The following is a 25,920-nucleotide window of genomic DNA, read 5'->3' as shown; positions in this document are numbered from 1 at the left end:
TTTGTACATCACATCAACAGGTCGTTATTTGTCCCTCCGCCGTGTGTGTGTGGAGCGTGACTGTACGAACGATCATTCATCCAGGTTCCCGGCTAAACTGGAGTGGAACAGACTGGCTGTGGACATTCTAGTGAAATGACTGTTTCATTCTGGTGCTGCTGCAAGAAAATCATACACAGCAATGTTTTCTTTCGACACTTGTGAGAACCTTCAATGACAAAGTATATCCAAAGGTTAATCAGAATCAGAATCAGAATACTTTATTAATCCCGGGGGGAAATTCTGTAACTGTAGTCTAATTCTGTAAATAAACCCTCCAACTTTTCTGAACTGACCAAAATATCCTCGCATCGTTGAAATTGCTATTGTGGTTTAAAACTGTAATTTCACAAAGACAGAAGTCTTGCGCACTCACGCCACCACATTCAGCTGGAAGATAAGATGAAACTACTGTATCTGTGTTGCAACCACGCCGAGGTGAAAGGAGATTATGATTATCACACACACAGGATAACCGCTGGAATGATCCCTGCTGGAGTCCTGCTCCAAGTGACCAACCAACACAAAGGTTCTGACAGCCTGCGTTACACTAATGCTTGCTTAGGCGAAGTAACCGCTTCATTACATAAAAAAATCTGTTAAGAGAGCACTCGGTGTGTATCTGTGAGAACTGAAAAGAATTCATGGGTCTCAGATGTTGAGATAAGAGCACAGAAGAGCATTGCAGAAATCGGATGTGTATTAGTAGAGCTACCAATTTAGGAGGAAGACTGCTGCATTGTGATAAGGCCATCAGCTGAAAATGAGACTCGGTGAAAGATCAAAATACTGAAGTTGGAAACTCCGGCCCAGTTTGTTGTAACATTGTTCGTTTTATTAACAATAGAAAAAAATAAGCTACCAGTGATTGTATATGCTAATTATTAGTAATTGTACTATGAGCGCATTAATGTAAAATAATACCCTTCCACGGTATGTTACTTTACGGATGGAGTTTGATAAGGAATGAATGGATGAATGGAGACACATCTATATGAATGATTTTTGTTAAATATTTTTCTTAAATTGAATTAATAACAAAAAAATAGCCATGAAATAACTCATCAGACTCCTTTTCCCAAACACCACAAATTGAATACAAGTTTGAAAAGGAGTATAGGCAGTACCCACATTTAGTTCTAACTTTTTTCAATTTAAACTGATTTATAAACCAATGCAATTTGCATAAGAAGGTATGTCTACTCTATATACATAAAATAGGATATATAACTAGTGAGAAATACTCCAACTGTACGTGCAACCCAGCACAATCCCTCTCAACATGTATAAATACATCGTCCAATTCGATGTGCTACCCAAGAATCCTCTTTGTGTGAAATAAATTTTAAAAAATTAAACTTTAACCCAGCTCATCCTCATTTTTCTTAAAATGCAAAACAAAAAATTGTTTTGTACATCTTTTAAATTCACAACAGGGATTACACATACAGCAGACAAGCTTCTGCTAGAGTTACAGTACACAGTCACCAGCTTTTGATCACCTTGTTGTTTTTCTACCTCCCAATAGATGAGACACCATCATTGTTAGTTTAGGGTGCTTTTTATCCTATACAGTCTTTGCACCCCCCCAACCACCACCACCAGCCTCCACCTTCATCACAGCTGTCAGAGCAAAACTGATGATATATACAGCAGTATTTTCCGAGTGTATTAATACACAGAGTGAGCTGCAGCAAGCCAGCTGCTATTTCCATCACATCTATTTCAGTGATGCCAAAAGATCTGGTCTTTTTTTTTTGTCTTTCACTGTTTTGTTTTATGTTAAAATGTGTAAATATTCAACCAAGTAAAACAGCCTGTTGATAATTTATAATAAGGTCAACAAGGAGAAAAAAGTTTGCATTCTTCCAGTTGAGTTCTTACCTATGTGAAACATACTAACATTAAAAAAACACATTTCATGGAAACGGTCTTTTCCAGGAATATCTTTGTACACAGTAGGAAAATTACAGTAACTTCCCTTTGTTAACTTCTTTGGTTCTTCAAAGAAGAATTTAAAGAAAAACAGCTTGACGCTATTCATTATTCAGTCAGTCGTCAAAGGAGGAATAGAAATTGGAGCTATTCAGTTCAGTCAGGCTCAGTTTTTACAGTAACAGTTAATGTATAAACGCGAACCCTCAAATTGACTACATAATTAAAATGACCTCTGCAGTTTAGCTCACTGGTCCTAAAACATTTCAAGACAAATCCTAACCCTGAATGTTGTGCTCTCGATGCCCTTTGACTCTCAAATAAGTGTACTGGTCTCTGCCTGTTGTCCTCGTGGCATGAGGGAGGCTAAAACAATCACGCTAAGCAACAATGCTGTTCAAGTAAAAGAGGAACTTGAAACTTGGAGTTCAGATTCAGTTCCTTGAAGACTGCTATTAAATGAGTCCCTGTACGTGACATAATGTCAGGATGATCCAGTCTTTGTTGGCTGCCTTGTTAGGGTACAGTCTCCTTTTCTTTGTGTGCGACACAGTGGCCTTGTGGTTTCTGAGACGCAAGTTGTAAATCTGAGTGCGGCTGTAGCTCTGATAATACACAGCCTGCTCCAATGTCATTCAAGAAGACGCTCAATACATATCAGCCTCAGGTGCTGATTTTTGTTAAAGTGCTTGCTCTGATCTCCTTCATAGGAGGGAGTGAGCAAAACACACGCGGCTGCGAATGCTGTCACTCACTGATTAATCTTTGTAAAACATTTTTTCTTCCCAACTGCAGAAAAAAAGTCTTCCAGATGAAGTATAGGCAAGAAATGTATTTGAGTTCCGTTTGTGACAGAAGTACTGCTACCGGCAATTTCCTGCAAGCGCTGCAGTTGCCTCCTAAAAGCTAAGCATGTCTTTCCATCAAATTGAATCAAAAATGGTCTTTTTTATATTCTTATATATATAATTTTGTGAATGGTTAGTCATGCAAATGCATGTGTGTTTTCTGATTGCTGATAATGACTTTCAACTGAAATGTATCTGTCGCTCTGTTTATTAGTCTTTAAACCTGCTGCTTTATTAATTTTTTTGGTACAGAACAGTGTGCCTAGGACTTCTTAATGCAAAAGTCATCTTATACAGAATTATTTTACAACAAGGATACAAACTTTAAGTGTTTTTTTTTTTTTAACCAAAATCTGTACATTTCTCATCCTGAGGAACGATCCGTTGATAGCGACGCTCCTTGGTGGAGATAATGAACATATGTGGGGGCAGCAAGAGGCAAGAGGAGCTTGATGGGGCGCCGTTCTTTATGCGTGAGCCCATTTCACATCTATTTCTGTATCTGAGGTCTGAATACTTCCATTACCCATGAACTCAAGTCAACACAAAAACTAAATACTGCCAGAATTATTGTCTGACAGCACAGGATTGTATTGGCCGAGGCTGAGAAGGTGTTCCTGCCTGAATGGAGCATTCTTACCCTGTATAGTGCAGTAACGGTAACACTGTCATACCCAGCCCTGATATTTGTGCTACATGTGTGACCTGCGGCTCAACACAGCCTTCAGGTTCAGTCCCACAAGAGTGTGAATACAGTCACAAGATGTAGAGCCGATGTCTGAGTTAAAAACGGCATCTATGTGTTAAAGGTCACAGGATTACGCCCCTCCTCTGCAGGTCTGTCATGTCAAGGTGTCAAAGTTCTTATCTTTGTGCGTATATTTATTTATAAGTGGCTATTCATGTGCAAATGGAAGCAGCACAACTGCTTTTAAAAGTATGAGGTTGTCCTTACTTCTCAATAGACATTTGGTTACTTTTTGTAGTCAGAGCCCACATTTGTGCTGACATTTAGAGTTTTTCTGACTAACAAGTCTTCCCTTGATTGAGTGTCAGAAGATTCACAGCACGTATCATGAGATTGTGCCCACAAAGGCTTGCAGAGGGGAATGACACGCATGACCACTGTCTGAGGAAAACAGGATACAGGGGTACGTCGCAACAGGAAGTGTTGCACTCCTCCTCTGCAGAACATCAGTTTGACCAGAATGTCTGCAGGTTGATGTCCACACTCTCTTGTGGCAGTATTCAAATTTCGTAATACAGATAGTTGAGCAATTCAGTTAAAAAAAAAAAAAAAATTGCACACAAAAAAGAAAGGAAAAAAAATCCCCCAATTTGTACTATCTTTCTTTAGAAATAACTGACTGTAAGCGTTCAAAAAAAAAATTAAACAAATTGTTGGTTTATTTAGTTTATATCAAATAGGCTTTTATTACAAAAATAGTAATTTCTTTGCCACTTTTCAACACCCACAGAATAAATTTAACTACTGTAAAATACATACATACATTTCTTGCAAATTTGTGCTCTACAGTCAATGTTTCAGCTTTATATGAAAATATATGCACTTTCTCTACATAAGTCTGAGTTGAATAATATTAATGAACATACAATGTGCAGCAGATTTGGAATAAGAAGCAATGATTTAATCCTACACTTCTGTTAAAAAAAAAAAACCAAACTTTAAAAAAATCCTCCAGAAACAAAATAAGTCAATTACTTTGAAGAAAATGTACCGCAAGCTAAACAGTCATCACGCTGACCAGCTCACATAGATACAGTTAACAACTTGAATTCACAAAGTTAAACTAAAACATGTTCTCACACCAGTGTTCTGCTCTAAGGAAACGCCCACAGTCTCAGTGGAAGAACAAATCTGCTCCAGTCTTACCGTTGCCGTCTGAACGGTATCCAGTGATGGGCTGAAAATAAGGTATCCACGAAAGAGAGTCCTTGAACTACTGGAAGCAAATTGCCAAAGGTGGTTGAAAAATGCAGGCTTTCTATATATCTCTGAATTAGCAGGGGAACTAAAAACTTCCTTAATTCTACCAATTTAGGTTGGTACCATAAGGCTTCTTCTTCTTCTCCTTCTTCTTCTTCTCCTTCCTTATTAAAACAAGAAGGTGACAAACTTCCTACCAAACAACGTTTCTGAGGTCGTGAATCCAGTGTGAACATCTGTCAGTGATGACCACAGTTCATTAGCGGGTTTTAAAACACAACAGTTTCAATCAGACTTTATAGCCAAACTTTTTGTTTTGTTTCAATTCCATATCAAATATCAGCAAACACACCATGAGTGTGTCAACACCACATTTCCACCATAAGGAAGTATTTCTACATTAGTGATTTCCTTTTTGCTTTTGGTTAATACTGTCAGTGGAAATTATAAACTTGTGCTAGCATCTCAGAATGTTAAAGGAAATATACTTAATCAGAAAATGATGGGATTTATGTAATGACCTTACTAAGTTTTATTTTGCGTTTACTTGTCCTTGGCTCATAGATGGACTAAAGCAGAGAGTCTGGGTCTGTCACCCCAGTGAGAGGGGCAACATCCACAGGTTATGGGATGGATGCTTCACATCATGCAACACAACCTCCAGACTGACAGTGAAACAACTCCTACCCCAGTGTTCAAACATCCGCAGCAACAACTGCTATCAGAACTACACACTGATGAGGTGCAACGATGCTACAGCAAGGGGTGAGTCAGGACCCACCCCCCCAGGACTGCAGTGGAATGAGGGAGTCCACGGAACGGCGCACGTCAGAGGCACTATCAAGGATGAAATGACCAAGGAAGATGGAGATGACACCATAACTTACTGGCCGGCGTAGTGCACAGGAACATCAGCACTGGATGTCCCAAGGTCAGAATGGAAGACCCCTGGAGTTTTTCCTCAGTCGATGTGAGGGTCTTAGGGCAGAGGATGTTGTTATGATGCCATGTGAAGCCCTTTGAGACAAACCGTTTGTGAAAACGGGCTCTACAAATAAAATTGCCTTGCCTTGCCCTCCTGAGGTAGTCAAAATCCTGTGAGACTTGCAGATCCAGACTAATCAAAAGGTGATGGCGAACCACCTGGACATCATGCTGATGGGCACACAACAGAGGAAGCTAGTGGTGACAGATGTAGTGATCTCAAGAGACGGCAACATCAAGAAGAAGAAACATGAGAAGCTCATTTCCATGCAGTTTCTGACAATTGGTGCATTTCAGTCGTCAACTGGGCTTTTAATGACCACTTCTATAAGTCGCACTGTTTTCACCTCCGCTGTTTTGTCTGGCATGAGACAAGTGAAGATATGGGACATTTCAATAATAATGTGATGATGTGATTGCGGCTACAGCACGTGCTTATATTTGATGTCTTCTTTTCAACTAACAGTGTGCATGTCAGATGATTTATTGACACTGCAGCAGTAGCCATTACAGGCATACATTACCAGCAAGGCCATAGAAATGGTTACTGACATGCAGGTCAATTTTACACTCTCTGATCTGAGCCTTTAGCAGGCAAAACATCATCACTGAGCCTGACAAGCAATCCAGCAGGCATCAACGGGGTTGTATTGGCATAAAAATGAGTGTCTGGGCTATGACTTGGGCTTTAAATAAGTTTTTCAAAAGTGATTCGCTAGCAGTCTACAAAAATGTGAGAATATTACATTAAATATTTCAGTTCTGTGGGTAGACATCTCATGAAGAAGACCATGTTTCCTGGCTGATCGTCAACAGAGGTTTCAGTGGCCATCACGTGTTTCACAATGACATGGAACAGTCGCTTGACATGCGTGCAAGGGGACATCCAGCCCTCTCACTTCTTATTCCTGATTCCTCATTTTCTCTGGACTCCACAAGATCAACCAGCAGACGAGGCTATGGGTATAATTAGATAAGGGTGAATCACAAGGCACATGGACAGGCCACACACACACAAGCACACACACACACACACACACACACACACTCACTCACTCACACTTAGGGTATTACAGCCCTACACTACCCTAATAACCTTAATCACTGGATCAAAACAAAAGATTTAACCAATTAGGGACACAGATTTTGTCTTGAACAGCTCAGTCTGTTCCAGTCTATCTGGTCTGAAGCATATACATTTGTGTGCGATGGAGAGACTCTTCTTATATGACACATTAGAGTAGTGTTTATGCAGTCGTGAGGCTAGTCGACTCTCTCAGTAACATTTTAAAGTTTTTTTTTTAATACACTGCATCTTCTCAGAAAAGCATCTTTAGCCGTACAAAGCATAACCATATAAGGCTTTGGGCTTTGTCCCACTGACCAAGTTCCTCTTTCTTTAGATATTGCTTAAGTCAGATGAGGATGAGTCAGTGCATGATGGTTTTTTTCTCAGCCAAGTCTGTCTGTCAAAGTCTCCAAAAAATGGAGAACTTCGAGATGAGTTAATATACCAAACTCAAAATGCCACCAGTTTTACTCAGTTTCAAACTGTGAAACATTTTCATGATCATCAACCCTCAACAAACATTTTATACATGTTCTTATTCACAGTTAGTTAAAAAAAAAAACAGACAAAAAAAAGATAATTATAGTGAAACATTTCTGTCTGTAGCAGATTCAGCTCAACACAATTTCAAGGCAGATGATGAGGAACATCATAGCGGGGCAATGTCATATGAACCCCCGTCACATGCACCCTCTGGTGGTCAGGCAGTTTGTCTACAAAACCTACCGTACGTGGAGGGTGGGTGCTCTGCAAGGTGGGAGGGATGCTAGCCTCCTTGGGACACAACCACTGCAGGGACCCTTAAAACGCTGCTTGTCTCTTGTAGCTGGTTGAGTTTGAGTTTCTCCATGTTAACCTTAGAACATAGGACCGAGGAGAACAATGAGCTGAGGATGATGCGCCTTACCTTCATATTTTCCTGCTCACAAGATCACTAACTGCCCCGCGTCAATGACTACACTTCTACAGTTTCTGGAATTAAACAAAGCAGCAACACGTGTCACTGATACATTGGCTACTGTTTGAAAAATAAAAAATAAAAAAACAATCAAAATCTCTTAAGGGAAATACCGTATTAGAAATGCTCCTTCTTGTCTGAGCCAGCTGGAGCGAAGCAAATGTTTGTTTGACAGTTGCTGGCAGGCTGACAGAGACCCGGTGTGACACTGTTTGAACAAGGGACTCACAAGCCTGCAAATTGACATTAACAGTGCACTTTCCCTGGTGGCTGCTTCGGCAAGCTAAGTGCAGGATAAGAAGGTATGTGTTCATGTTTGTGAGTTGAATAAGAACTTAGGCAGGAAAGATCATCAGGGTTGTTCAGATCCTGTGGATTGTGAAGTGTAGCAGGCTGCTTTTACGCAAGCAGTGAATGGTCATAAATATGAGGATGGCTTTGGGTGTCCTGATTTATTTGTTTTTTTATTGGATCCCCATTCGTTGGTAAATGATCAATACATAACTATACATTACAAAAATACTTTACAAGAAAAATATCTATCATATATATATATATATATATATATATATATATATATATATATGTATATCCCACCCCCTTTAAAACTTGACACGTAAATGCAGTACAGTTTGTGTGTAAAGTTCATGTTTACAGTCAACAAACATTTTCCTCTTTTTTCTGTTTGTCTTGAGGTGATGACAAGAACAACAACATCAGTATCACGGATATCATATATTCCCATCCATCAAAATAACTAAAATGAAATGAGAGAAGAGGCGGCACGGTGGTGCAGTGGTCAGCACTGTCACCTCACACCAAGAAGGTTCCGGGTTCAAGTCCCGGCTCCATCACAGGATCTTTCTGTGTGAGTCTCCATGTTCTCCCTGTTCCTGTGTGGGTTCTCTCTGGTACTCCAGCTTCCTCCCACAGTCCAAAGACATCAAGAGGGGACGAGGCTGATTGATACTCTAAATTGACCGTAGGTGTGACTGTGAGTGTGAATGGTTGTCTGTCTATATGTGTTGGTCCTGTGATGGACTGGTGACCTGTCCAGGGTGAACCCCGCCTCTCACCTGAAGGCTGCTGGGATAGGCTCCACCACGACAACAGGAATAAGTGGAAGAAAATGTGTGGATGGAAAATAGAGAAAACCATCCTCACTCAAAAGGAAACTAGAGTCTGAGTTTTGTTTTTTTTTTAAAAGGAAAATAAACACTCATTTTGTCAACCCTGAATCATATGAGTAGAATGGCGGCAGCACAAATTACAGCTTCCATAAGGACCAATAAAATAAATCAACACATCTGTCAGACTCGATAACAACTAAACACTATAATCACATTAAGGATTTATTCCAGGACTCTTGGTTTATAATGCATTTCTGTAGTTTCGTCTGTATGTCCCTAATGACTGGACCAATTAGTTCATACATTTTGTGTATACTTAAATAAACAGTCCATGTTACCCTCAAAGGTCATGTCTGTAGTTGTCTGACATTGCATTTTTTTTATAAAGCACAAGTTGGGCTCCAGACAGTTTCAGTGGTGCCTCAGAGAATTGAGGCGAAAAAATATCCGCTATCTTACAGTAAGCAGAACAGCTTCGATGTTTGTGATATAATAAACGTTATGATTCGAGATACATAATCTCCCTCGATGTGGGGCTCCACGCAAGGTCTCACCCCGTGGGGTCAAAATGATCACAAGCGTGGTGAACAACAATCCCAGATCCACACGGGGGGACCTCGTGAATGACCTGCAGAGAGCTGGGACCAAAGTAACAAAGCTACCATCAGTAACACACGATGCCGCCAGGGACTCAAATCCTGCAGTGCCAGACGTGGCCTCCTGCTTAAGCCAGCACATGTCCAGGCCCGTCTCAAGTTTGCTAGAGAGCATTTGGATGATCAGAAGAGGATTGGGAGAATGTCAGCTGGTCAGATGAAACCACAATAGAACTTTCTGGTAAGAACTCAACTTGTCGTGTTTGGAGGAGAAAGATTGCCGAGTTGCATCCAAAGAACACCAAACCTACTGTGAAGCATGGGGGTGGAAACATCAGGCTTTGGGGCTGTTTTTCTGCAAAGGGACCAGGACGACTGCATGTAAAGGAAAGGATGAATGGGGCCGTGTATTGTGAGATTTTGAGTGAACTTCCTTCAATCAGCAAGGGCACTGAAGATGAAACATGGCTGCATCTTCCAGCATGACAATGATCCCAAACACATCGCCTGGCCAACCTAGCCAGTCTCTGGATCTCAACCCCATAGAAAATCTGTGGAGGGAGTTGAAAGTCCGTGTTGCCCAGCGACAGCCATAAAACATCATTGCTCTCGAGGAGATCTGCATGGAAGAATGGGCCAAAATACCAGCTACAGTGTAGCAAACCTGGTGAAGACTTACAGGAAACGTCTGACCTCTGTCATTGCCAACAAAGGGTATATAACAAAGTATTGAGATGAACTTGTTATTGACCAAATACTCACTTTTCCACCAAAATTTGCAAATTCTTTAAAAATCAGACAATGTGATTTTCTGGATTTTTTTCCTCATTTTGTCTCTCATAGTTGAGGTATCCCTATGATGAAAATTACAGGCCTCTCTCATCTTCAAGTGGGAGAAACAACTGGTGGCTGACTAGATACTTTTTTGCCCCACTGTAGTTGTCCAGAAACAAAACTCTTAAGTAATGTGAGGGGGAGAGCTTTATCTGAAGCTTTGCCCACGAGGAAATCCTTCAAGTAATACTTTGAAATCCCCTGTTAGAATCAGTACTAAAGAAAATAAAACTGATTTGATGTCCATGGGACACAAGGGGAGAGGATTATTATTAAAACCTATGGCCATCTCTTGTATTGGTCAGTGGGGAAAGACGACTTGCCGGTGTACAGCAGCAGGTCCTGGACAATCCTCTCTGAAAACATCAGAGCAGTTCCTACTTCAATGTTTTTCCGGTGTGAAAACTGAACAATTGGGCTGTGCTCCTCTGATGCAGGTATTTTCTTTAACTTTTAAAATAACTGCATATTTTGGGGAGAAAATATGACTATAGCCCTTTTTTTTTAAATGCAAAATCTACCTTCGTGATGACTTCAACATGGCTGATTTGTTTTGGTTTCAAAGTCACGCCATCACATCACTTGAACTGAAAAAACATTCTCACTTTTCTAACATCCAGTAACTTCCTGAATCCTTGATGGGGCGGGATCCATGTCCCGACTCTCCTCTCCTGTTTACAGTTTTTTTCCCCTCCGGCATCCTGATACGTGGCTGTTTGAGAGAGCCGAGGTGTTGACCAGCAGCCCGGGCAGCAGCTGCTAGCGGATTCCCTCCTCAGCGGCTGCGAGTCTGGAGAAAGTGAGTGGCGAAAGCCAGCCTCCATCAGCCGGCCTGGATGGCAGGGACACACTGGTGCGCAGCCTGCCGAAAATACAAGGTATGTAAAGGTAAAATACTGCGGTTGTCCGCTCCGCATGGGTCAGTTAGCATCAACTTGACTAACTCCCAGGGATGCTAGTTTAGTTGGTATAACCCTTCATGTGCAGTGATTGCGTGCTTGGAAGCTAACCGCTTTAGCAAGACCATCAGTGGCTAATGTTAGCTTGCTAACTTTTATATTCAGACGCCAGATAGTGAGCTGCTGCTGTAAAGTATGTCGTTTTCAGAAATAACAACGTCTATTTTAAAAGCTAATTCCGCCGGTTTGTTTGGCTTTTAAGCTCTGTGGAGTTTGGCTTAAACTTGTATGTATATTTATAAATCAAAGTGCAACTATTGTGAGTTATCTTGTACTTTAATGGTACTGCTAACAGGCAAATGAGCTGCATGTTTGGTTCTGACTTGTTATCAAGATGAAAAATGGTAAAACGTGAACTTGTTTAGCAGAAAATCTTAGAGTTGTGGGCAAATATCCACAGGCAAAATGCTGGGGACTGCAGTAACAGTCTGGTGCTATTTCTGGAGTTTTGCTTGCTTGTACCAACTTCATTCGTGCCTCAATTAAACATGTATCTGCATTTGATTCAGAGTAGACATTTGTGTTTTTAGATTTTCATGTCATGTCTGATTCTTAACTTCTATTGTATGTGTAACATATATATAATAGGAATTGCAATAATCTTTAAAAGTATGGTGTGTCATTTTTACATTCTGTGCACTCAAACAGCCCCGGCAAGTTTAGTTTTCCATAAGTTTAGTCATTGTGCAAGTTTATCTCAACAGGCTTAGAAGTCTTAAATCCATATAGCTTAAAAAATGCAGTAATTTCTATTGAAACTTTTAACTTTGCTGGTTATACCTGAGACAAAGAACTGATGACCAGAGAATTAAAGGTGAAGTCAGTGATTGAAATCTATAGTAATACACTTTTTGTCCAATTCATGATCTGTATCCTCCTAGTTGTTCTTACTAGATTGACTGACTGTTTTTTTCAGGACTTAAATGTATTATTAGCCATCATAGAGGCTGAGCTCACAGGTGATATGCAATGACAGTAAAAATGGCAGCGCCAAAATTTACAGCAATAAAAACTCCGATGCAAAGCTGTGCAATGTGTTCCATTGAAAGTTTCTATGTTAATAATCAGTTAACCCTCTTTTTTTGTAGGAAGGGCACCAAGTGTAAAGTGTAAACTTTTTGTTTTTTAGATGAACATGTAAGTGTGAGTTCTCAGCAGGTTTTCATTGAACTAATTGAAAAATACTGAGTGATTTACTGATATATTGTTGATCTCTGGTTCTTCAACACTGTTGGTGTGGAACAAATGCAGTTGGTTGGATGGAGCCAACAAACCAGCTCAGGTGCTACGTCTGTTGCTACCTCCCTCTTCCACATCTTCACCACCCTACTGCTGAATAAACGCAAATAAGATTAGCAACAAGCTTGCCATTGTTTGCACTTAGTAAAACTATTTGAGCTGCTTCTTTGCCTCGGTTTTACACTTTTTAGTCTGAGTAATGTTACTTTTACTGATTGCAATGGCAGCGAGTTTTGAGCCCAGTGACTTATTTTGAGATGAGGCATCCTATGACTGAATAAGAATCTACACTATAAACAGTCGCGTCGCTGTTGTGTGACTACAAGCAGATGGCGGTGGAGAATGTGAGATCACCGGGATTAGTTTTGAGTACGGTATTATCCTGGGATGAGGAGAAGGTGCTAGACAAGCAAGTGAGACGCCAAGCTTTTTTTTTTTTTTTTTTAACCACTGTCAATTTTATTTGGGGTCAGATTTATCAGTCTATGTATTTTGCTACAAGTGGATTCCCTGTGGTTAAGGCCCATCTTATTGCATAGATTTCTTAAGCAGGAATGTAGCACAGCAAGGAATTGAAACATTCATATCGTGATTATTGTGCTGAATTTGTGGTTGTGTCATAATAGACAAAAAAAAAATATTCAGATCACTTACAACAGTGATGTGTATTTCTCAGCTAAAACATGCACACACAAATTAGCCTAAAAATTGTAAAAACATCTGTGCAGTACTGTTTTGAAAACAATGTTTTACTAAAGTATATTTAGTGCCTGCCATGTCATGAGCTGTAACTTTGTGCTCCTCTTGCAGCATTACTGGATGCAGGTGCTCTTTGGCCCATGGGACGGATGAAAGGTGGAAGCCTCAAGAAGCCCAGCTGGGCTGTAGCGACTCCGTTTATCACAGTTTTCCTGCTGATGTTGACCTGGAAGGCAGCATCAAGCAGCCCAAAGATGACACAAACAGCCATGGCTCAAGCTACAGCCACGGCTGCAGGACAGGGCGCCATCCTGACAGATGACCTCCCGGGCCTTGAGGCCGTAGCAGACTTCTTAGCCAGCGAACATGCTCATGTTTGGCTCTTGTCTCTGGTGGGCTCAGTTGTTGTAGGACTGAGTGGGATTTTTCCCCTACTTGTCATTCCCATTGAGGCAGGAGCAGCCCTCAAAACAGAGGGTAAGAAATGGTTCTATGTAACCTCATTGTGCCTGTGAATTACTGGGTAACTGTCAATGGCTAATCATCAGTCTGATTCTGTAATATGCAACATATTGCAAGACATCATACCATCATGTGTCAATCTGTCAGTCATATGTATCTGTGTACACAGCATTTGGTTAAGCTCTGTTTTAGTGATCCAATGTTGGTATGGAGTGTAAATACTGCAGTTTTCTCTTATCAGATGCCGGGCTGACGTTGTGGTATCGCAGTTACTACATCAGTATGAATGCGTGATACAGTAATGGATGGAACTGATCCCTAGTGAAATGTCACTGATTTCAACTTGGTTCCTTGAAATGTGATACTCCCTCTAGCTCTTTTTTTTTTAAATAGTTCAGCAATTTCTTTCATATTTGTGTTACAAGTAAGCATGATTAAAAATACCTTCCCCGAGAGACTGTTTGAGAACATGTGCTGTTACGCTCCACGTTCAAACATCTGTCATGTTTCATCCTCTCAGCAGTTCAGAAGAGGTTTCCTTTCTGACATGGTCGCAGGACGTGTTGTATGTAATTTATATTCTAATATTATCAGTCTGTAAAAGTTTATACTGACACTAGTGTCACTGTTACAGTAATACTTGTATAAAGACATGTTTAAAATTAAATGAATAAAAGAGCTCTATTGCAGACTGGACCAAAATGGTGGACTGAGGGATTAATATTTCCACCCATGGAGAACTACGTCATTCGTGTGGCTACAACAGGCACAGAAATGCTCAAATACCTCATCCCCTCTTTAAACTGGCCCATGTTTTAGAATCTTCATTTTGTCAGTTGTTCCACAGTTTATGCTGGACAACAGGTGATGAACTTTGGGGTAGAACTAACAGGGCTGTTGCTCAGTACAGGTTACGCAGTACAACAGGCTCGATCAAAGTAGTTCTACTTTGTTGCTTATAGTACCAGATCAGCTTTTGAGCAGCTGATCATCCTACGTGTCTATTGTTGCTATAAACTTTTTTCAGTCTGCTGCACAATTATTCTGTGTTTTTCTGTGTACATGAGCCTTGTTACTGAAATAACAAAAGGCCCCAAGTGAGGTCGGCCTAAAGCCTGTGGCCTCCTAAGTCCTCACACCCACAGAAACGTAGCTGCCCAGATGTATTTTTGGTCTTCATGTGCAGTCCTGACAGGAGCCAGTCATTACTGGGGGAACGAATCAAGCTTTCTAGTGGACCGCATGAGAAATAATGATGAATGTTAACAAACTGAGGCAGAGCCACTTTGCATTTACCTGCCACATCTTATTGGTTAAGAAATGATGAATTAAGAGATGGAAAGAACTGTTGCATGAGGATGAAGCTGAAATGAAACATGACACGAGTCTACATTTCCCTCTTTAAACACGCTGTTCATTAATCCCTCACTTGTTTGTGATCCTCAGCTGGATGCCAGAAGCTAAATCAGCTTTTGAGTTTTGCCATTGGCGGGCTACTTGGTGACGTGTTCCTTCACCTCCTCCCTGAGGCGTGGGCGCTCTCCAGCTCCTCAGGTTGGTCTTCTGTCCACCAACACCATCACCACTGTTGTAATGCAAACCTCTGCTATATCTCTGACCCATTAATCCCTACTAGAAATTACAATAAGTGAACAATATGTTATGAAAATATTTTAAAATGCCTTCCTCATGCATTGCCTTATTCTGAAATTCTTCTGATTTGCAACATAATTTAGTTCTGTAGAAGAGAATGAGGTATTGATACAGTGCTTATTGCAGCTTCTGCTTCTGTTTACTACACAAAGCTTTGTGTTTTTGCGTTTGCGCTCATACTCACCTGTAGGATGAAGTTGTGACTTTGCGCTCTGTATCTTCTCTCCCAGTCGAATGTACAATATCTCTTTTATCTCTCCAGCTGGTGGACGTAACCACTTTGTGTCCCAGGGTTTGTGGGTAATCATCGGCCTGCTGGCCTTCCTTCTCCTAGAGAAGATGTTCCCGGACCAAGGCAGCCACGAGGATCCCCCTTCAACCTCGGACCTGAATTGTAACTCCACTGTAAGTGTTGTAGCTGAAGTAATGTGTTTTTGGAGAAATTTGCTGGAGTCTAAACAAACACGTCAATGCAACCTCCTTTCACGCTGGGGTTGCATATTTCTGTCAGTGGTGTGTGTGTGTGTGTTTTTTGCTGACTTAAATGTTTGACCTGTTTCTGTGTTGTCCTCAAGCCCATGACAGTGTAGAGTATTAGTTTATCATTTGGGTAAATGTCCACTTTGTTGCTGAGAGTTGGATGAGAAGCGTAATAGTAGTCACATGTCGTCAGATGGCCAACAGAGACTCCTGGAAGTTGCTGCTTTAAGCCAAGAAATAGTCTGGCACATGATCCTGGATAAGTACATCGTGTTTCTGACACCGTTATTTTATGAATCAAACATTAAAAAAAACAAACAAACATCTTAAGTATTGAGCTTCAAAGGGGCTGGCAGTGGGATCTTTGTATATTATATTGGATATTATATTTACAGAGTCAGCATGTTGGGGCTGGCAGGCAAAGCCAGTGCATTGATCACCCCCCCCCCCCCACCCCAAATAAACAAATAAATGATGCTTTACGATTCCCTCAGTGCAAATGTTAGTGAAATGAATGTTTTTCACTGAGTGACCATAAGCCACTGTTCATGTTCATGTATCAGCTTGTTTTTAGATGATTTTTTTTCAAGACATCACCAAACGTTTGTATATTTTTCAAAGCATTGTGTTATTATCAGTGTAAGAATCTGACACTTCAAGATGGACAAACACAACCTTTTTAAACTAATGACTTCCTCTTTAGACAATGAATGTCTGGTTACATTGTGTTTGGAAAATCTGTCTCATCCCCCGGCCAGTGTTTATGGTGGCAGTGAGGGAGAAGCTTGGAATCCACAGCTCAGCTCCTCCACTAGCATCTATTTATAGTGACGTGGTGGAACAGCTGCTTTAGCCATTTCAGCGTCCGCTGGAGAACACTCAGCTCACCGGCCGGCATCAGGGACAGCGCGTGACAGTGTCTTCTTCCTTAACAAAGAGGTTATAATATTGTGTGTGTGGTTTTCAGAATATATATTTCAGAATAAATTTTTTCTGCACCCATACCATTAATGTAGTCCATCTGAAGTGGACCTGGGTGGGAGTTGTCCCTAGCTTCAGGGCTGACCCCTTTTGAGTATAAGCAGTTGTCCAGGGAAACACCAAACTCAGCCTGGTTCTTGATGAGTTCTAGCACTGTTTTTTGCAGAAAAAAACTCTGTAAACTTTATACGTTAAGGGCCTGGTATGGCACAAGAGTCACTTCTTGATGCGTAGTCATCATTATTTCATTCCACCGCAGCACTGTTTCAGAAATCACACTTGCTTCAGTTCTAAACTACAACAAATATCCTGCCTTCTGTAATAGTCATTGTTTTTCATTCCACAAAGTCACAAGCAGGCCTGCTTACCACACTTGTGCTGCTACTGCATGTTGTTATCCCCCAGTCTCATCAGTGTCTCTTTCCATATCAGATCAAAACAAGTTTTGTTTCATTTCCTGAATTTTAGCTTAGAATTGGTACCAAAGTAACAGTTCTTGTGACGATATGAGATTAGCTTGATTTTTACCAAAATATTTGGAAATTGCAGCAAGTTTAAATCATTTCTACTTGAACAAGGTCATTGTTTTTATAGATTAGTGAAATGCAGGGTTCAGAAGTGCCTGTGTAGAACTGTTCATCCAAACAACCCGGTGTCCTCGAGTCCTGAGTAGTGCACCTTCTCTGACAGATGTCTCTTAATTCTGCAGTCTACGCCGTTTGGGGCGCAAAAGCTCACACAATCAATTTATGACCTCAGTGGAGTCGATTCCCTCATGCAATGTGTATGAATACACCTCAGTGGTTGACAAGGTTCACACCAGGTCGGGAGGGGATCAGAAAAATATTTTGAGAAATGCAAGAATTTAGAAGTAGATTTCAGATACTGGTAGCCAATATGTTGTTTCCACATTCTCAGTTTGGAAACGTTGAGCAAATATTTCCTTACCATGTTCAAAGTCTATTTCCTTAGGACTAAATTTGACTGTTGGCAACATAAGTAGTTTCTGAATGAAGGAATGGGGAAGTTAGCTGTTCTGGGAAACAACAAGCCTGAGCCTGAGATGTATATGCTTCCAGTTTTAAAATTAAAGTATGAACATGCAGAAAACAACTTTTGGAACTCATCAGTACACAAGAGTTGTTATTACTGTAAGTGTAGGAAAATATGCAGTTTTCATACCTGTTCATGGCGGCACGGTGGTGCAGTGGTCAGCACTGTCACCTCACAGCAAGAAGGTTCTGGGTTCAAGTCCCGGCTCCAGCACAGGATCTTTCTGTGTGTGAGTCTCCATGTTCTCCCTGTTCCTGTGTGGGTTCTCTCTGGTACTCCAGCTTCCTCCCACAGTCCAAAGACATCAAGAGGGGATGAGGCTGATTGATGATTGACTGTAGGTGTGAATGGTTGTCTGTCTATATGTGTTGGTCCTGGTGACCTGTCCAAGGTGAACCCCGCCTCTCGCCCAAAAGCCGCTGAGATAGGCTCTGGCCCCCCGTGACCCTTAACAGGATAAGCAGAAGAAAATGGATGGATACCTGTTCATGAGGCCACCTCAGGCAACCACTAAATTTCTGTTCTTTGATACTCAGCAGCCAGGGTGGCCAGCACGCTTCCCTCAGAGTCCAGGTGTCCATAGATAGAATGATTGATAGATATTATCAGTTAAGACAAATAAAACTCAGTTCAGCAGCTCTTGTTTGCATTTCCTTTTGTCTTCTTCGGGGGTGGGGGTGGGGGGGGAGGCATTGTTCAGGGTGGGTTGTGTCTTTTATAATGCAGCTGGCATTCTTATGTAGTCAGCATGTGTATTGGGCATTCAGGGGTGGTTGTGTGGTCCCACCAGGCTGCCTTCACCACCCACTGCAGGCTCTTCCGGCTTTCCGCTGTGCTGCTGCAACACCACACTGTGCAGCAGTAGGTCAGAAGGCTCGCTCTGGTGCTGTGGGAGAGGTTTATCAGCAGTTGTTGTGGTAGGTGGGTCTTTTTTAGCTTCCTAAGGAATTAAAGTCTGTCCGGGATCTCCTTCACCTGGTGAGAGATGATCATGTCTCCACTCCAACCTCTCTACTTCCTCCCCCCGTATTCAGGCAGCAAAGCTGTCAATGGGCTTGATTTCTTCATGATATATATTGATGAAAAAGATATTTATTGTGCATAAGAGGACAATGTGATCATCGTGAGCTTTTTACCATCCTTCATTCTCCACAGGCACACTCCAATTCAGTTTTCAGTGCAAAGGGGGTTGTGTTACTTGGAAACGGGCACCACACTGAGTCACGGAAATCCTCCAAGCAACAGAGTGGGCAGGAAGGATCAGATAAAATCAAGGTATCCTGACAATCAAAACATTTCCAGTTAACACAAAAGCCAGCAAATGTTGAAAGACACCACTGGGGGTAAAAATGAAATGGTAATTGCAGGTAAAATTATATTTTGATAAGAGACAGAAGCTGGCCTTATTTCTTTATCTGGCCCATCCCAGACTGAAAATTAATTGTTTTTTTTCACCACCTCCAGGGATAGTGGGGGTCACAAGTCGCTGCATTGATTACCTCTGTTCTCAAATTTTTTGTTGGTATATTTATCTACAACAGTTTGCATTTATAACAAGAGACACATGTGAGTGAGTTGTTCAAATCATGCAGTGCAACTCCTGATGACCAAAGTTACTTCTGCCTAATCATGGTTAATAACTGCTTTGTATTTCAGACAAGTGGGTACTTGAACCTACTGGCCAACTGCATCGACAACTTTACCCACGGACTGGCAGTAGCAGGGAGTTTCCTGGTTAGCAAAAAGGTAAGGACTACAAATGCATTCCTGGATCCCTGTTTGTCTTTGAGGCACGGCGTACACACTAAAGATCTGTTCTCTGGTAGCACCTGTGTTCTGGTAAATGGGTTTTATTTATGTAGTGTCTTTCCACCTTAACAACACTCAAATTGCTTTACAGTATTGCCTCATTCAACTACTCTCTCTCTCTCTCTCACTCACACACACACACACACACACACACACACTGATGGAAGGGGCTGTCTTTCAAGGTTACATCATCTGGAGCTATTAGTGGCTCAGCGTCTTGCTCAAGGACACCTAGTCAAGGCCTCTGAAGGAGTTGAGGATGGCACCAGTAACAGCAACTCTACCTCCTGAGCCATGCAGCCCTTTGCCTCAGCATCACTATGCTGTTCTTTGCTTCTAATACTGTGTTGTTTTGCCATAGACATGAAATGCTTGCAAATAATTAGAAGGAATTAATCTTCTTCCTGGCTACAATTACAGTCTGGAATTTACCTCATCGGGTACCTGGTTTCAATAAGTCAGAAAATATTAAAACAGAGTTTACTTTGTCTTAGAATACAATACTGTATGTATGTGTATTTTAGATAATGCATAAAGTGAAAGAAATGTTTGTAAAGTAATAATGAACTTCCAGTGGATGAAAGTGTGTATTCAAACAGGTATGATGCATCCAAGGCTTGTGTTTAGAAGTGTGAGTCAGGTTCCTGCTGAAATCTGCATCATTACTAATTAACCTCTCTAGTTCTTTAAATGACTCGCGTTGTGTGTGAGAATTGGAATACAGACACGATCAGTCCACTTGGTGTATATTCATACTCAGCTACTTGTACAAATAAGAAAGCACTCAGTGAGAATAGCTATCTACCCCAAGGTGAAATTAAATGACATTTGTTGTATGGGGTTTCCATCCATCCATCCATCCATCCATCCATCCATCCATTTTCTTCCTGTCAAGGGTTGCGGGGGGGCTGGAGCCTATCCCAGCAGCTTTCAAGCGAGAGGCGGGGTTCACCCTGGACAGGTCACCAGTCCATCACAGGACCAACACATAGAGACAGACAACCATTCACACTCACAGTCACACCTACGGTCAATTTAGAGTATCAATCAGGCTAGTTTTATATGGGGTTTACTTCCTGTAAACCCTACATGGCTCTATGACTTGATACATCGTGAAGATGTCCTCAGGTGGGGTCTCTCATCAAATGTGTGAAGGAAAAGATCAAATTCCATGGAGTTCAGTTGCAAGAATTTCCTATTTTATGGCAATTTTTTTTAAAATTGGCCACATAACAACAGTAACGGTTTAAAAAAACAACAACTCGTAGTTGCTGTAACCCATCACCAAGTGCTAAAGGTGTTTTTAATCAAATCTGAGATGGATCTGGCCCAACTATTATGAAGAGTACTTCAAAGCATAAAAAATCATGTAATTTCCTGTTGACAGCAGGTGGCACTATGACTTATCTGACCCAAAACATATTGGATTCTTACTCGGCCTTTTCTACACCTCTCCACTACATTTGGTGACAATCTGCCTCTTAGTTTATGTGTAATCCTGCTGAAGGTCAGGCATCTATTACAAGACGAGATGTAAAACCAGTTGATGGACAGTCACTGTCGCCATTGATCAGTCAAGCCAGCGGCCCAAAGATCCGGTGAAAAGGTCTTATGTTATTTGAGGCGCGTGGAGAGTAGATGTCTGGAGTTGATTTGAGGACGATCTGCAAACCAAAACACAGTGTGGATCTGAGGTTACCGTATCCCTGACACACTCAAGGAGGGCCGTTTGCCCTCAAAAGTTGAATGGAGTAGGATACGTGTGAAATGGCGAAGACCAGCGAGATAGAGATAACTTAATTCACTTGAAACCTGTTAAAGGGCTGTGGGGGGGAAAAAATAAAAGAAGAAGCTTGAAAAGTGTCTTACCGTGACTTTGTTTAGGTTTAGATGAGTGTATACTGTAGCTGTGGGAAGGAGAGTCCAGCTGGAGAGACATAAGGCAAGCAGCATGAACCCAGGTTCCATGTGCCAGAGAGGAAGTTCACTAGATGTCGCAAACACACACATACAAGTCATCTCACCAGTGTTTCTCTTCACTCACGATACAAATAAAATGCAGTGGCAGTATAAGCAAGTAAATCAGGTTTTCATTCTTGATGAAAAACTATTGGAATGATTTGAAAGCAACTGATCACTGCTGGGAACAAACTAGCTCAGTGTGACTCGTTCAGTTATATTAACTTATACATCCAAATTAGACCTGGCATCAAAATGTGTTTAGGATGAGAAAATCAGAAAAAGTATGAAATCAAAATCAGAAAATAGAGACTTAAATGCACCCAAGACCTGATCCAGTTTTTGATTTGATCAGCCAAACTACTGTGGGAGGTGATCCCAAATAGACACATGACTCGAGGCCACCTTAAGTATCACCTCAAAAGTATTTACATGTCTTAAGCTTGTGTTGACACAGATTGTATTTCAGACGTTTAACTGAAAACCTGTTGACTTTGAGACTAAATGAACCGAATGTTCAACACAGCAAAGTTATTTCTGGGTTTCAGGACTCATTCCTGCAGTGCTCTGTAGCATTAGTAATCCACACACACAACTACACCATCAGGTTCATCTTTTGGAAAACTCCAACTGCAGTTTTACATCTAGAGAATTGGCAGAATTAACATCCACGAAAGTCCTCCCTCTCTTGGACATGCACTTTAATCCAAGGTGTAAAAGGTGTGCCCTGATTTGATGACTGAGATATTAAGTTCTTGGATGAAGAGTAACATCATGAATGAAACTTGCTTGCAGGTTGGGTTTCTCACCACCTTTGCCATCCTGCTCCATGAAATTCCTCATGAGGTGAGATTTGGCAGTACCTTGTTAGATAGGAAAATTAAAATTAAAGAGAATTAAAACAACAAGGTTTAGTTTAACTTTTATAACTAGTCTGATTGCTTCAGTGTAATGTAAATTATGAATATTGTGATGTACCTGCAGGTGGGAGACTTTGCCATTTTACTGCGGGCTGGCTTCGACAGGTGGAACGCTGCCCGTCTGCAGTTGTACACTGCCCTGGTCGGAGTCCTGGGGGCTTGCTTTGCTCTGTGCGCTCAGTCACCAAAAGGCGCAGGTAAATCAAAGAGGGTATGAATACATCCCATCAAAGCGTAGTTGTAACTGGAGTTATTTTTATTAAGAGACTCTCTCCTGCTTTTTTTCTTTCTTAGAAAACGTGACTTGCTGGATACTGCCTTTCACCTCTGGAGGTTTTCTCTACATCGCCTTGGTGAACGTGGTGCCTGACCTGCTCGAGGAGTCCAGTTTAAGGTTGGCTGGAAGTCCATCACTTTGTAAAGTAATATTTCTCTAATGTCCTTGAATCTGAGTCTGAAACTTGTATTCACAGACACTCCCTGCTCCAGATCCTGCTCATTATCTGCGGCGTGGCTGTTATGGCTCTTTTGTCCGCCATTGTTGAGTGAATGTGGAAGAAACTCCTGGCTCGCCTTACCAAACACTAAAACTCAGAACAAGAGGGAGATCCCCTCCTCCTCTCCCTTATATCTGATACTTCTTATTCATATAAACTGAAGCTCCATTATCATCATCATCATGACCATCATGTCACACCAAAACCAGTTTCTTAAAAAGAATGGCACTTTATGAGTGGGATGACCGAAAGGAAGAACGTATTCACCTGCTGACAGGACATTTATATGGACACATAGAACTGTGCCAGCCCTGAATATCAAGGGAATAAGTGGATGGATATCAGTTACTAAATTGTCTTACATTGATCAGACAATCATGTTTATTTGCACATCAGCTTTTCACGGGTGCGCAGTCATGACTCTACAGGACCAGCTTCTTTTTCAAATGTATCCAATCCAAAATTGTATGTACCATTACTGTTGTGCCTCTTCTCTTTCTGTGGTAGCTGTTGCATATTTATTGAGAACGAGATGAGCAACATTCAGTTTTAACCACTCCATCATCGTCTTAAACAAGTGCCAAGATGTCATTTAGACTCGCTCCGCACCAAAGTACTCTTCATCTTTGTCCTCCCCTTGAATTGTTGGGTGTAAATTCATTGAAGGAGTGTGGTACCAGACCTGCTCTACTTGTAAAGTGTCATGAGATAACTTTTGTTGTGATTTGGCGCTATAGAAATAGAATTGACTTGACTTCCCACACACTGTCCAGTTGCAGTAATACCTTTTACGCATGACACTTGGTGCTCTATAAAAAATGTATTGCAATAAGATATTTGAAGAAAATAAAGTTACTTTTTGTGAGGATGAGTTTGACATGATAAACATAATTACGTGTGAGAGTATGAACAAAATTTTAATGGTCAAGTGTTCTCTGAATAAATAATGATAATAATGAGAATGATATTGGAGGAGAAAGTGTCACGCTGTGATAAAGGGCATGCATACTAGCAGACCATTAGAGAAACAACCTTCATAAGAAGCTTGACACTGATTGTTATTGTTGGGAACGTGCCGAGGCGGCCCGGTGTGCTGACTTGGCCTCGCCGCACAAAAACCTGTCCACCATGACTATTATTTCTGCTGCAAAGGTCCTATGCCTAAAATGTCATATGGGGGCGGAGGGAGGGGGGGTATAGATTGTGTATTCACACTTGTCCAATTTCAACACAGTCTGTTTGGCAGGCTTCTGTTGCCATAACGACTCCGCTGCAGGTTGCCTTCCTTAGTCATCAGGCTGTGAGCAGCCTATTGTCTGTGGGAGCCTTCCTCAGTCACAGCACAGAAGGACAACAAACAACAACAACATACATCATAGCAGAAGATATTTAGTGCCTCATGCTAAAACACGATGGGCAAATCAGTCACTGATAATCGGCCATAAAATATCAATTTAAAGGCCACAGATACACGGCAGAGTTTTCCTGTGTCGTACCGCCTGTTTATTCAGTGAGTAACTCCTCATTAGTGTTGAAATACTTAATTTCTCATCCAAACAGAACCCTCCTCCAAGGATAAGAATTCTCCCATCCTTAATGGTAATATCAGCATAAATCTTTTGGAAATTCGCAATTAAAAGTTGTTTTTTAACAGCCACCCCCCCCCCCCCACACACACACACACACACTTAACTGCTCACAAAATCGTGTACACCAAATCCTTTATTGTTTTAGTGCCATTAAAAGAATCCCATTAAATATAAGATTTAAACTCATTGAAGAACTGAAAACAATTATGGAAATCTCACTTAAAAAGTAAATGTACGCCAGAAACAAAGACATGAACAATAGCACGATTGCATTCAGCTGCTGGCTGTCATTGAACTTAACTCACTGTCGTTGAATTGTCATTTCCTGCAATGAGAAGTCAAAATGTCCACAAAGCTAAAATCACTATTAATTGATGACACAAGTACAATCCTGCCCAAGCTAGTTGTACCAAGTACATATACACAGTCAGAACATAAGAAAAAATGGTTTATGCATTACTAGATTATAGTGTGTAATGTACACCAGCAGGAATTGAACACTTGATAACTGTAGTCTTCCAGCACGCTACATAGTACAACCCTGGTCCTACCTCCTGGTTTATACTGTGTCTTGATTAATGGGAATACTCAGAGTGCTTCATTTCACCTTCACCCATTATCCAAGGTGACAGCGTGTGAGCACACACACACACACACACACACACACACATTCAACACTAATGGCAGTTAGGGTCTGAAGGACTGACACGTCTATAAATAAAAAGAACTGCAAAAAAAGAAAACCAAATAGAGGAATAAACAGAAACAACTGAAGTTTTTGAAAGATTATTGATGATGAAGGGATCGAAATCATAGATTGAACAGAACCATTTGGAATTAAGATTAGATTTAAACCTGAAACTGCAGCGCAAGAGTAGTCAGTGGTTTGGTGTAAATCAACATTATAATGTCCATATATCTACTTTCCCTGTCATGATTCAGAAATAAGGTCTGACTGATAGCAGAATTAGTGGCTGAAGCAGGTACTAATTATAGGGGGAATTCTGATGGGTTTCTGAATGTGTGTGTGTGTATATATTTATATATATACAATTTTCTCCCCTCATGTGGTTATTAAACACCTGTGACAAAGGTCTGCCATTCAGGCAGTATAATTAATGTAACAACATAAACTTTATCATCTTAAATGATGGACATCGGACTCTTAACATGTTGGAATAACTGAACCGAGCAATACTGGATATTTGGGGCTGAAGCTGAAAACCTAAGGGAGTAAAAATATTGAAAAATATCAGCCACGTTATTTTTTTGAATAAAT

At 41.0% G+C, this 25,920-nt stretch overlaps 1 protein-coding gene across 3 annotated transcripts; it reads left to right on the top strand.

Moving 5' to 3' along the window:
- The first annotated feature begins 10,653 nt into the window (after positions 1 to 10,653).
- On the top strand, positions 10,654 to 23,992 carry slc39a13 (solute carrier family 39 member 13). Of its 3 annotated transcripts, XM_086181512.1 has the most exons (11): positions 10,654 to 10,778; positions 11,023 to 11,219; positions 13,350 to 13,715; positions 15,147 to 15,254; positions 15,616 to 15,758; positions 19,023 to 19,142; positions 19,524 to 19,613; positions 22,431 to 22,481; positions 22,620 to 22,752; positions 22,850 to 22,949; positions 23,029 to 23,991. In XM_086181512.1, exons 3-11 carry the CDS (start codon positions 13,379 to 13,381, stop codon positions 23,102 to 23,104), a joined length of 1,158 nt encoding a protein of 385 aa, XP_086037638.1. In that variant the 5' UTR covers positions 10,654 to 10,778; positions 11,023 to 11,219; positions 13,350 to 13,378; the 3' UTR covers positions 23,105 to 23,991. The 3 variants fall into 3 exon arrangements, with proteins under 3 accessions (XP_086037638.1, XP_086037659.1, XP_086037649.1); XM_086181523.1 differs by lacking the exon at positions 10,654 to 10,778 and having other exon boundaries at positions 10,994 to 11,219; XM_086181533.1 differs by lacking the exons at positions 19,023 to 19,142; positions 19,524 to 19,613 and having other exon boundaries at positions 23,029 to 23,992.
- Positions 23,993 to 25,920: the final 1,928 nt, after the last annotated feature.

Source organism: Aulostomus chinensis, chromosome 2 (genome assembly GCF_037954235.1).
Source record: "Aulostomus chinensis isolate RoL2024-O1b breed Wild chromosome 2, RoL_Achi_v1.0, whole genome shotgun sequence".
In the NCBI taxonomy this organism is placed as follows: domain Eukaryota; kingdom Metazoa; phylum Chordata; class Actinopteri; order Syngnathiformes; family Aulostomidae; genus Aulostomus; species Aulostomus chinensis.
The sequence above is the reverse complement of the archived record's forward strand: the minus strand, read 5'-3'. Positions and strand labels throughout refer to the sequence as shown.

Bases quoted from the DNA above. Each gene is read 5' to 3' on its own strand.
- slc39a13 (XM_086181512.1), top strand. From the start codon at position 13,379: ATGGGACGGATGAAAGGTGGAAGCCTCAAGAAGCCCAGCTGGGCTGTA. The intron at 15,255-15,615 runs GTTGGTCTTCTG...TTATCTCTCCAG, and splicing joins GGCGCTCTCCAGCTCCTCAG to CTGGTGGACGTAACCACTTT. The intron at 22,482-22,619 runs GTGAGATTTGGC...ATGTACCTGCAG, and splicing joins TCCATGAAATTCCTCATGAG to GTGGGAGACTTTGCCATTTT.